The 12,209-nt window shown below is 41.9% G+C and overlaps 1 protein-coding gene across 9 annotated transcripts in view; it reads right to left on the bottom strand.

Annotated features, from left to right (window-relative positions):
* The window catches only part of Prpf4b (pre-mRNA processing factor 4B), a 36,323-nt gene extending 29,508 nt beyond the window's left edge, over nt 1-6,815 (bottom strand). For 7 of the 9 annotated variants that reach the window (XR_006147566.1, XR_006147567.1, XR_006147564.1 and 4 more), the window contains exon 1: nt 6,487-6,804. Coding sequence is in view for 1 of the 9 variants with exons in the window: in XM_042680313.1 (XP_042536247.1) it covers nt 6,487-6,527 (41 nt within the window). In the remaining 8 variants the exon portion in view is untranslated. Of the gene's footprint in view, nt 1-6,486 lie in introns of all 9 variants that reach the window. The other 2 variants (XR_006147568.1, XR_006147562.1) reach the window with 2 other exon arrangements.
* Nucleotides 6,816-12,209: the final 5,394 nt, after the last annotated feature.

Raw genomic sequence — 12,209 nt, 5'->3', positions numbered from 1 at the left:
CACATTCATGAGCCTATTCATTAATCTCTAGGCATTAAAAAAGAAAACCATACCATAGAAACAAAAGATTAAAGTACAACAGAGAGGAACAGGGCACTATGGAAACAATGAAGGATAAACTCATATTGAGAATGGTCAAGGAGGATTTTTTGTATACCAGGGCAGACATGTGTGTGTATATATATTTTTAAATTACATATATATATACATATATACATATATATATATATGTACACGTGTTTGGGGGGATAAGCAGGAATTTGGGAGGAAATAGAATGTGAAAATTTCAAACAGATCACTGGGGCTAGGATATCATATATGGAAGACATGAACAGAAGATCTCAAGTGGACCAATTCTAGGAGATGACAAAACATAGTATTTATGTCTCTTGGAGTAAGTGCCTGGAGTACAATTAAATGTTCATTAGAGTTAAAAACTGCAAGGTTGGAGTGTTGTTTGGGTTGTCTATAATGTATCTGCCATTTCTGGGGATTATGGCAAGACTTGGGGTATTAGAATCTGACCCTCCATATATAAGATATATCATGATGGGGGAAGGGACTAAAAAAGTGGGAAATAGAAAATACAGTCACTGCATGTCACCAAACAGAGGTCTGATTCTGCCAACCTCCATTCCTGAGTTAAGTGGCGTATGGGAAAGGAAAAGGAGATTTGCAGAGGAAGCTGTAACCTCTGGTGAGTGGCTTTAGTCTGAAAGGCTTTAGTCTAGGCTAACTTATAGAGTAGGAAAAGCCATAGGATAAATCTAGTATTCTCCAGATTATACTTTTTTCCTCAAAAGAATATATATTTATACTTCATAAATATTATATAGAGTATATATTCTATATATATATATATTATATACTATATTTCAACCACCTTTCTATAGATTGAGAATAATTTTTAGATGTATGAGTTGTCAAAGCACAAAATTCTAATAATTAAGCTAGAAATTAACTACCTCCAACTGCCTTTAAGATAAAGGAAAAATAAGAGTAGAAAGGCAGCCTCTAGAGCCATACTGCCTGGATTAGAAATCTTGTTTCTGATCCTTACTTGTGAGGCTTTGACAAGTGTGTGATTTCTGGATCCACAGGTATATTTCATGTTAGAGGAGAAAATAACAGTATCTACCTGAAAAGGTGAGGGCTTACACAGCTACCAGATGTTAAATGCTTAAAAACAGTGCTGAAGCATGAACTTAGTGACCACCTTCTCCCCTCAAAGTAAGCTATTATTATTGTACAGATTACTGGGTAAATATATTTATTCACAAAACCTCTGTGGAGCTGACAGTGTGCTTACTGAGAATGTTTTTTGGATTTTGGAGACAAATTACCTGGTTCAAAATGCTAGTTTATGCCTCATTTTCTTCAACTATAAAAACTAAGGAAATAACAGTGCAGATAAATTATAGGTTTGTGGTAACAATTGGATGAGTTCACATTAAGTGCACGTGACAGGTAAGAGTTTGAGTTCAAAGAAGCTTGCCTAAGACTTAACACACACCAACCTAGTATTTTATTCCCAATCAGTAAAAAGTTCTACATCGGATTATACATTTGAGATTATGTCACTGCTGCTCATGAAATTTGCTTATTTCTTATCTTTTTCGGAGTAAAAGCTAAAAATTCTTTAGCTGGTGCTGTACTGTCCATCCACACTCACCTTGCTCTGCCACAATGTCTACCTTGGACAAGTAGCCTCCCACCTCAGGACCCAGTGTTTATACTTGCTCTTCCTCCTTCAGTGCTTCCACCCACACATGTACTCTTTACTGCTTGTCCCTTTAGTCTCACTCAGGTTCTTTCCTCAAATGTTTCCTCAGTCAAGTTTACTTGACCAAAAATTAACGGTAATGCAGTCCCAAGCTTAACTGTTAAGGTAATCACCATCCATTTAACATAATTCTTATTTGTCTTTATCATAAGCGGAGTACTATAAAAATAAGAATTATCTATTTAGGTCACCATTTTATCCCTAGGGCCAGGAAATTTATCTAACTCATAGCAGTAAGTTATTTCAGTAAGTTACGTATTGAGATAAATAATGTATAAAATAACAGTACAAAATAACTTAAAAGCAGTACTCACTAGGCCAAAGTTGGTTTTTACTACTATTGTTCCAGAAGGGTAAGAAGATTATGCTTTTGTTCAGTTCTATCTAGTACCTTACAGAGTGCACACGTAAGAGTATACTTGTTTATTGTACAATACAGGAAACATTTTGTTTTTTGGTGCCTGTCCTAGGGCTTGAATTCAGGGCCTGGATGCTGTCCCTGAACTATTGTGCTCAAGACTAGAGCTCTACCACTTGGGCAACAGCCCCACTTCTGTTTTCCCTCCCTTCCTCCCTCTTTCCTTCCTTTCTTTCTTTTCTTCTCCTCCCTCTTTTTTGCTGATATTGTTGTTGCTTACTTGGAAATAAGAGTCTCACATCACAGACTTACCTGCCTGGATTGGGTTCAAACTGTGATCCTGAAATCTCAGCCTCCTGTGTAGCTAAGGATTACAGGACTGAACCACCAGCTTGAAATAAATTGAAAATAACTACTTCCCAAAGAAAAAACCTGCTTTGGAACCCTTATCATTTCTAATGATTTTTACAGATAGTTTACAGTTCACTTCAAATTCTTAAAAAATCTTGTCCACAAAGATATAAGAAGAGCTCAAGCTGCTAGAGCTTTTGGATATCAAGATCTACATCACCATGGCTCACATCTCTAATCCTAGCTATTCAGGAGACTGAGACCTGGAGGATCTAGGTTTGAAACTAGCCTGTGTAGATGAGACTCCATCTCCAATTAGCTGGCCAAAGTCTAGGTAGATGAATGGCCAAGACGGTAGAGGGACAGCTGTTAACAAGATAGGCCAATGAGACTTTGAGGCCCTGATTGTCCCAGTACCGACATACTCTTTGGTTGATCTCTCAAAACAAATTTTACATGGAACAAAAACTGCAGTCTGCCATAGGTCCCATGGTTTCCCTCATTTGTAATAATTAGTGTATATCTAGGATAATGCTAGCTGATGAGCAGAATAGCTCAATAATTATGTATATATGACCACATCAAGATGATGCTAAGTGAAATGAATTCCAAGACATGGACACAAGAGGTTTTTGTTGTTGCTGTTGTTTTTAATGTACTATGTGATTTTTTTCTTTTGTATTTCCCCCCCTATGGTTTATCCCCTGTTATCACTGTATTTGATTTTGGTACCCTGGGTACTGTATATACTGTATATACATTTATCTGAATTAAGGCAGAGAAGGGAACAACTAAATGGTCAGACAAAGGACAAAGGGGCACCAAATGCAACAGCAATATTCACAAGACATTATGTTGGAAATGATAAGTACAACTGGTGGGGTTGGGAGGGAGGGAAAGTGGGAGAAAAATGAAGGAGGGAGTAAAAAGTCAGAGAAGAAATGTACTCACTAACTTATGTAACTTGTAATGCCTCTTTACATCACCTTGACAATAAAATTAAAAAAGAAAAAAAAAGGTGAATGTCCACCAAATACTAAACAGGAAAGAAAAAAAAATTGCAGTCTGGTTTGGGGTATAGCTCAGAGAGCATGCCTAGCATAAGCCAGGCCCTGGGTTCTAGCACAGGCACAGACACACACAAGAGGAATGGTGGACAAACACATAATATTCAAAATGTATATATGAAAACGGAACTGAATGACTTGAGGATATGGGTGAAGTTGGCACAGATAGGAGCATTATGAAAGAGGTGACATTGATAAAGTTGCATTATATTCATAAATTGACAAGTTAAAACCATTCTATACAACTATTTATAGAGTTTTTAAAAAACAAAAGATAACTAAATTAGATTCATTACCCCTAACTTTTTCTAAGAGTTTAGGAATAAGTTGAGATTGTTAAATAAATTATTAGGTACTGGGTAACATCCTTTGAAAAGAATCATTTGGAAGCAAAGCTGATTTGGAAGTACAGATAATATAGGAGTGTTTAATGGTATTTGTTTTGCTAATTTTTACCAACTAAACAAAGGTATGGGGTATCTGACACAATGGAAAAGTCTGGAACACCTCTAAATTAATAAAAGTGATAAATTACCAATCACTAGTATTATTTTAGCTTACTCTTTCTTATAGGACATTACATTCAACTTCAATGAAGAGTCTTAATGAATTTATTTAGCAAGCACACAATCTGTTCTTTGAAGACACAGAAATCGTTAAATTTGAGCATGAATGCTCAAATTTTAAGTTTTTAAGCTAGGCAATTTTTTTTTTTTAGTACTATCACATCAAAAAAGAATCTTTGACCTTTACACTCCTAACCTGTGAGAGTCTAAGGCAGGAGGGTCCCAAGCTCAAGGCCAGACTGGGCCCACAAAATGAAACCTTGTCTCAAACACAAAAACAAGGAGGTGTAGCTTTGTGGTAATTTATGCTTAACATGTGTAAGGCCCTGGATTCCACCCCCAGTAGCACAACAAAAAGAAAAGAAAAAGAACAGCAGGGAGAGGAGGTATATAGAAAAATGATTTCAAGCTTTAAAGGTAATAGAAAAAGGACTACAACAATGTAGTAGAAGGCCAGACACTACCATAGGTGTAGAGCTTTCGATCCAGACTGACTGAGGTTTAAAGAATTTATCACTGAGTGTGACCTTTAGCAAACTACTTAATTTTTCTGTGCTTTGGTTGTCATTATTTGTAAAACTATGAAAGATAACAGTATCGGCAAAAGGTTGTTACAAGCACTGAGTTTAATATTTGCCAAAGGATTTGCACGGCACCTGGTCTTGGGTATTTGCAAATAAGTTTAAAAAAACTGAATGGAAGGAACAAAAATAAATGTAAAAGCCACTACATTAAAAAGCCTTTGGGGAGCTTATAAACCTTTTTCTATATAACATCTGACTAGATTCCATACAAACTACTCATCCTCTAAAGAATGATTTAGACACTATTTGGACAAACACTTTTGTCAGCACACAAAGTATGTTTTCGTATCAAACTGTTAGTGTCTTTGTTAACTATCTTCAAATTAGTGAAAACAGGGCAATTAGACCAGTGAAGGGAGGAGGGGGAAATTAAAGACTAAGTGAGAGCCGCAGGATAAAGGCTCCCATAAATACTTATTTATAATTAAATATAGTATATTGGAATATGTAAATGAAATGCAGCTGACTCACTCTTCAAAATGAATATAATTTGTCCATAAAAATCATACAAATGGGTACTTATTAGTATTAAAGTAACTTTTCATACTACTAGAAATTAAGACCAAATAATATTTGTTCTAGATTGGCATAAATACTGCCACACAGTGAATTTTCTGAGAGCCAATAAAACAAGCATAGTTAAAACTTTGGAATTTGTGTTTCTGCAAAGTCAGATTGTGAAAATAATAATGCAACTTTCAAATGTCCTTATTAATAACTTGGGGGGGAAAAACGAACTGTGTAACTCTGTCTAGCTGCGTCAAACAAATAACTGAAGAGTACAGAACTTATGTACCCCAATGAAACGTCAGACTCTTCATGTTCAAGATTCCTCCTAATCTGTCACAGTAGCTAGGGACTATCTTTTCCTAAGATGGCTGGAAAGAAATCAGATGGTGCAAAAGAAAAAAAGGTCGCTGGAGTAAGACTGTTTTAAATACCATTTCCTTGTTTAAGTGTACCTCGCAAAACATGTAAAACGAAATACTGCTTTTTGGTTAAGCAATAAGTCTCTGCTTACAGAGATAAGTGCTCGCTCGGCCTCATGGTGGTTTGGTTTGGAAGTAACTAGTAATTTTGACTACTTTTTCCACTCGCCCTCCCGAAGAAGGGCTGGCTAAAATAAAAAAATAAAAATGAAAAAGAAAATGCCAGAACTCAAAATGAAGGGCTCTACCTTTTTCGCTGCAAGTTTGCATGGGGGTGGGGGCGGGGGGGGGGGGGGGGGAGCTCGCTGGCTATAGGTAACTACTTCAGGGACAGTCTAAAGAGACCTCTTCCGACTCGAGGGTCCTAAGGCTGCAACCCGTGGCAAGCGGGACAATGAGGAGGACTGTTTGAGACAGAAAAGTGGGGCTCTCTCCGTCACGGCCACGGCCCCTCTGGTCTCCAAGAGCGATGCCAGCCGGTGCGGCGCTGTGCGGCGTCCCGAGGGAGGGGCGGGAGGGCGCGACCCGAGCGAGGGAAGGCGCCACGCGCACCAGACCTGTAGAGGCCGCTCGCGACTCCGCCTCCCGGGGCAACGACGCGCGGCAGGCCACGGCCGCCTTCGCCCCGACAGCAGCCGCGGCCTCTGGGCTACTCCGGTTCCTCAGGCCGCCCTCCGACGCTCCACGCCTCCCGCCCCACGGTGGAACTAACGCCCGGGGGAAACGCAAAGTTTGGCTCTGGCCGTTAGGCCTGAACTTTCCCGCCCGTCGGTGCGGGTCTTCGCCGCCTCTCCCTCTCGAGCGTCCCCAGGGCCCCGGCCTCCGGCCCAATGACAGGTACTACTTACTCTGGCTGCTCTCGCAACGCCTGAGTCTCTGCAGCGGCCATCTTGAACTTCCCGACTCCTCCGCGGCGGTGGCGGCGGCTCCCTGGACAGGGAAATACAGTGGAAGTGGAAGAAGGAAAAACCCGCAGCGCATGTGCAAAGCGCGTAGGGAAAACTGGAATCTGCGTCCGCGCTTACAATCCGGATATAAAACTCTACATCCGGGGGCGGGATGCGTGGCGTAATGACGCAATTTCCAGGGCGTTGGGGGCGGTGCTTGCTAAGATTAAGGGCGGGGATTTGTGAAGCCCGGGCACTGGTTAACGTAGGAATTGGCCATTTTCTTCCATGAGCTGTGCCAGGGGGAGTAAAAGCAGAGGCATGTTGACGTCCTGTATGAGCTCCCAAAGTTGGTTCGCTTGGGGGCTTGGAAGTGGTTTAGACATTTTTTTGTTTCCCCTCTTTGTCCGACTGGTAGAGAGGTTATAGACCTGTGGTAATTTTCTCAACCACAATTTTATCTCCCAGGACCCTTCTGGTGGACTCTTGTTGTGTGCAACTTTTGCAAGGTGCTTTATGTGGAATGATGCGTTGTGATTGTGGGAAATAGATGCTTACGTGGTTCCTGCTTGATGCCATGCTCTATGAAGTTCAGAATGTAAAAACCATTCTTAATGGGAAATTATGCTCATCGAGCTGGGCGCCGTCGGCTCATGTCTAATGCTAGCTACTTAGGAGACTGATCGAAGCCAGGCGGGGCAGAACGGTCCGAGATACTCTCATCTACAATGAACTGTGAGCCACACACACACACACACACACACACACGCCGGAAGTGGAACTGTGGCTCAAATGAAGCGTGCCAGCTTTGAACACAAAAGCACGCAGGCCCTGAGTTCAAAGGTCAGGACCAGCAAAAAAAAAAGAAAAAAGATCCTTTGAACGGGAGATACAGCCAGCGCCGAGACTGAAGGAGGGATGTTTCAAGAATACCCCAATGTTCTGTGGTAGATTTGACATTTATTTTAAGGCTGAGTTAAAACTAAGGAAGTACCAGTCATCTTAAGCACCAAAAACATCTACGAAGCGAGAAACTTCAGCTCCGCATTTCATCCTCGCGCGAGTACCTTCGTACCTTAAGGCCTTCCTGGAAAGAAGGCGCCGTTAACGGCGGACAGGCGGGGCCGGGACCGTCAGGCGGCAGAGCGGCTCCCGGAAGTGTGGGAGGAGAGTGGGCCGGCCGGCGCCTGCGTGTTGGCGTGCGGCGGCGGCCGGCGCCTGCGTACTCGAGTAGTGGGGGGTGGGGGTTCTGACGAGCGCCGTCAACGCCCCTGGCTCTGCCCGCGAGCCGTTGTCCCGCTGGTGTGTTCTCGTTAGTTCCGGCACTTTCCGGCGTCGGCTTGGCGCCTACCCCCGATCTTTCCCCAGTCCGGGGCTCCACTCTCGCTCACTGCTGCTCGAGACGCCCGGGCGCCGTCGCTGCTGTTCCAGTGAGGCATTTTCTAGAGCCGGCCTCGGCCCCTGGGGTCGACACCTTCCGCTGTCCACGGCGAGGCCGCGGTGGGTGAAGCTACTTGAGGATAGACCCGGGAGCCCGCAGCCCGCCGCTAGCAGCCCTGGTCACCGGGGAGCCCCGGCCTGTGCGGGTTAACCGCTCTCGTGCATCGGGGACCCTGGAGCCCGCAGCCCGCCGCGGGCCAACAGCCCTCATTCACCGGGGAGCCCTACGCCCGGCGCCCGCCGCGGGCCAACAGCGCTCGATCACCGGGGAGCCTGGAGCCCGCCGCCCGCCGCCGGCCAAAGCCCTCGGTCACCGGGGATCCCTATGCCCGGCGCCCACAGCAGGCGAACAGCCCTCGATCACCGGGGAGCAAGGCTCAGGTTCACGATGAGCCCTCGGCTTGTTGGCTCTCGCCGTGGTCTAATCCACCCGTGACAAGTTCCCAGGCCTGGGGATGAGATTTAGGGCACAAACGTGCGTTCGCGAACGTCTACCCTTTTCTATCCACCTTGGTTTCCTCTTCACTACAATTACAAGATATATACCGTCTTTTTTTTTCCCCCGCTTTGGTAGAAAGGGATTGATTTTGCTCCTTCCAAACTACATCAAGCCCATGTTAGCAGCCTATGGGGGGACAGGCTACAAACAAACGTAACCTAGAATCAAGAAATCCTTTAAAGACCTTTATTAATCTATGTAAACACACCCCAAATCAACTAAAAGCATGTAGATTACTAAAATTTAGATGGTCCTTAACGGTCTATTTACTTGAGATCTGAATAGGCAATGTGGAACTGTTTGAGAAAGCAAATGAACTGTTTCCTTTATTACAAAACGCTTTCAGCAAGTGCAAAGCTCTGACTTGAAACCTCAGTAACCTCCCAAGCAGAAAACAAACACACTATGTAAGCCAGGCTGGTTTTAATTCACTGTTCTCCCTCTGCCCCTGAGTTGTAAGATTATAAATCTGAACCACTATGCCTGGCTTAATTTATGGTTTGGGTTTCGTTTTGCTTGGGGTTTGTTTTGAAGCACTAATGGTGTATTTATGAAAAACAGGCCAATATAAAGTGGAAGCAAAAAAAAACCCTTTACCTACACTGAACCAACATTTTAATGCCTTTTTAATGTTGATTCCTTTAGCCTTTTTCATGTAAAATAATAAATATGTTTTGAATGGAGAGATTATAGAATTCATGGATTTATTGGATGAGAGTTTCAGAGAAAAGACTGAAAAGCTTTTGGCCTGAACAATTGAATGGATGTATTTAAAAGTGACAAGCTAAAGCCCGGCATAGGTGGCTCACGCCTGTAATCCTATCTACTCTGGAGGCTGAGATCTGAGGATCAAGGTTCAAAGCCAGCCCAGGCAGGAAAGTCCATGAGACTCTTATCTCCAATAAACCACTAGAAAACTGGAAGTACCGCTGTTCAAGTGGTAGAGCCCTCGCCTTGAGCTGAAGAGCACAGGGACAGGGCCCAACCCCAGAGTTCAAGCCCCACGACCAACCAAAAAAAAAAAAAAAAGTGATAAGCTAAATGAAGAGTAGATATTAGGTGAAGGGAAAGCTGTAAGTTTACCAGTCTTGGTAGGTGTTAAAGTCTTGTTGAAAGCTGAGTCTTAAAGACTTTTTTTGCTCAAAGCTGGTACTCTACAACCTGCTTTCCTTCTGGCTTTTTGCCGGTTAATTGGAGATAAGAGATGTGTCTGAGATGTGTCTGCCTGGATTAGCTTTGATCTCAACCTACTGGTTAACTAGGATTACAAGTGTAAGCCACTGGTGCTTGGCTTTTTATACCTGCAATTTTGTACCTTTTGTCCAATTTGTCTGCATTTATCTCCACCTCTACACCTATATCCATCTTTCTGTTCTGCTTCTGTGAGCTCCACTTTTTTTTTTTTTTTTTTTTAATTCCACAAGTAAGTGATATTTCCCTTTCTGTGCCTGGCTTAATCCACTTAGTCTTCTGGGTAGAAATCCATAAATGCTATCAATGACCGCATTGTTCAAGTGAATGGCAGAATGCTGTAGGGCTGGATGTGTGTGTCTATGTTTATCTTTTTTTTCTAATTCCATTGTCACCATTTTAAGCCTCCATCTTGTTACATCCATCTTGTTACAGCCGTCTTTTCTATTTCTTTGCTTCTGCCTTGGCTATACTCCAAACTGCTCAACCCAGAAACTGGAGCAATCTTTCTAAAGCATGATCAGAGTATGTCACTTTTGAGCTTAAAAATCACTTAATGGGACTATAGCACTTGAAATGTGTGACTTAAAATAAAAGGCAGCTTCTTAATATGACCTATAATAAGCCTTGATGATTTGAGCTCAGCCTGTTTTCAATCTCATCTTTCTACCTTGATATGAGCATGTTAATTCTAAAATATGCCATACTTTTTCCTATCTTAAGGCTTAGGTTTGTGCTGTTTCCACTGTTTGGATTTCTCTTTTAACCTTGATTACCACAATTCATTCTACTCTTAAATATCAGTTCCACAGAGAGCACTTCTTTGAATGATAGACTTCCTTCTAGATCTGATACATATGAAGTGGGAACAATCTTTGCTACAGCTTCTATAAAGAATCCTGATTTCCTTAATAAAACCTTATGGGACTGTTTGTCATTGTTCTAGTACCCAGCTTTCTATCTTTGTGACAAACTACCTGAGAAAGTCAACTTAAGGAAATATTTATTTTGGATAAAGTTTTAGGGATTTCAAACAGTCATTTGGTTCCTCCATTTCTGTGAGGAGTTCGCATCATAGCAGAGGATAAAGCTACTTACCTCATTGTATCCAGTAGGGGGAGGGGAGGAACGGTAAGATATAACCCCCCACCCCAAGGTAGGACCCTAAGAACCCACTCTCCCCGACTAGGTCCTATCTCCTAAATTTCTTTCACTTCCAATCAAGTTATGAACTCGTCGGGATTAATCTATTGATGGACTTGAATCCTCATGAGATTGATGGAAGAATATAAGAAGATAAGAGCATGAACCTAGTGTGTTATCAGTAAAAATAGGAAGACGTGAGTAGCAAAGTTCTTGAAAAACTAGGAATAATAGATGTTGCAATAGAGTTGGGGAATTTAGGAAATATTTTTGGTGAATATGCCTGCAACATTAAAAACTTCTAACTACTCAATATATAGGAATGATGATATTTGTAATATCTACCCAATATCTGTGAACAGTACACAGCACACATCTTAGTGTGTTTCCCAGTACTCAGCCAGATGGGGTCAAATTCCAAGGATTTAAACAGTCCACTCCTGTGGAAAATCTATAGAAGTAACCTGTTTAAGTCCATCCAGGGAAGAATACTCACCCCTGAGTTAGTGAGTCAATTACTGTGTCTGTTTAGTTATACAACCACTGAATATTTTGAGTTCTTAAGTTTATGGGCTTTATTAGCATACATTGGGAGTGCCAAGGAGATTTCATTGTAATAACTCCATGCTCATAGTGTACTTTGTTCAAGTTTACCCACTTTGTTATAATTCTTTAATCACTCCCTTACTACCTTCCTTTATCAAAGGGAGAATATAATTCTACTTTCTTTGAGTGTGTGTATGTGTGTGTGTGTGTGTGTCCACACACAGTATCTTTGATCCATTTTGTATGGATTTTTATAGAAGATTAGTGATATGGGTCTAATTTCAGTCTTAATGTAGATAACCAGTTTTCCCAGTACTATTTTTTGAAGAGGCTGCCTTTTCTCACTGGTGTATTTTTAGCTCCTTTATCAAAAAACAATATTTTTTGTGAAGAATTTTGTGTAGGTATTTTTTTCTGTTCCATTTGTCTTCATGTCTGTTTTTGTGCCAGTACCATGCTGTTTTTGTTACCATGACTCTGGCACTATACTTTGAAGTTTGGTATTCTGATACCTACAGCATTGCTCTTTTTGCTTAAGGATCTCTTATGTTACATGTATTTTTGTTTTGTTTTGTTTTGTTTTTTGGGTCCAGTCATGGGGCCTGAACTCTGGGCCTGGGTGCTGTCCCTCAGCTCTTCAGCTCAAGGCTAGAGCTCTACCACTTGAGCCACAGCGCCACTTCTGGCTTTTTTCTTTTTGCTTATGTGGTGCTGAGGAATTGAACCCAGGGCCTCATGCATGCAAGGCAAGCGCTCTACCACTGAGCCACCTTCCCAGCCCTGTCACATATATTTAAAAAAAAATTATTTTAAAGATGATGTACAGAGGGCTTACAGTTACATACATCAGGTAATGAGTCATTCT

Source organism: Dipodomys spectabilis, unplaced genomic scaffold (assembly GCF_019054845.1).
Source record: "Dipodomys spectabilis isolate Male_0828 unplaced genomic scaffold, ASM1905484v1 ptg000059l, whole genome shotgun sequence".
Classification (NCBI taxonomy): Eukaryota; Metazoa; Chordata; class Mammalia; order Rodentia; family Heteromyidae; genus Dipodomys; species Dipodomys spectabilis.
This window is presented reverse-complemented; position numbering and strand designations above follow the sequence as displayed.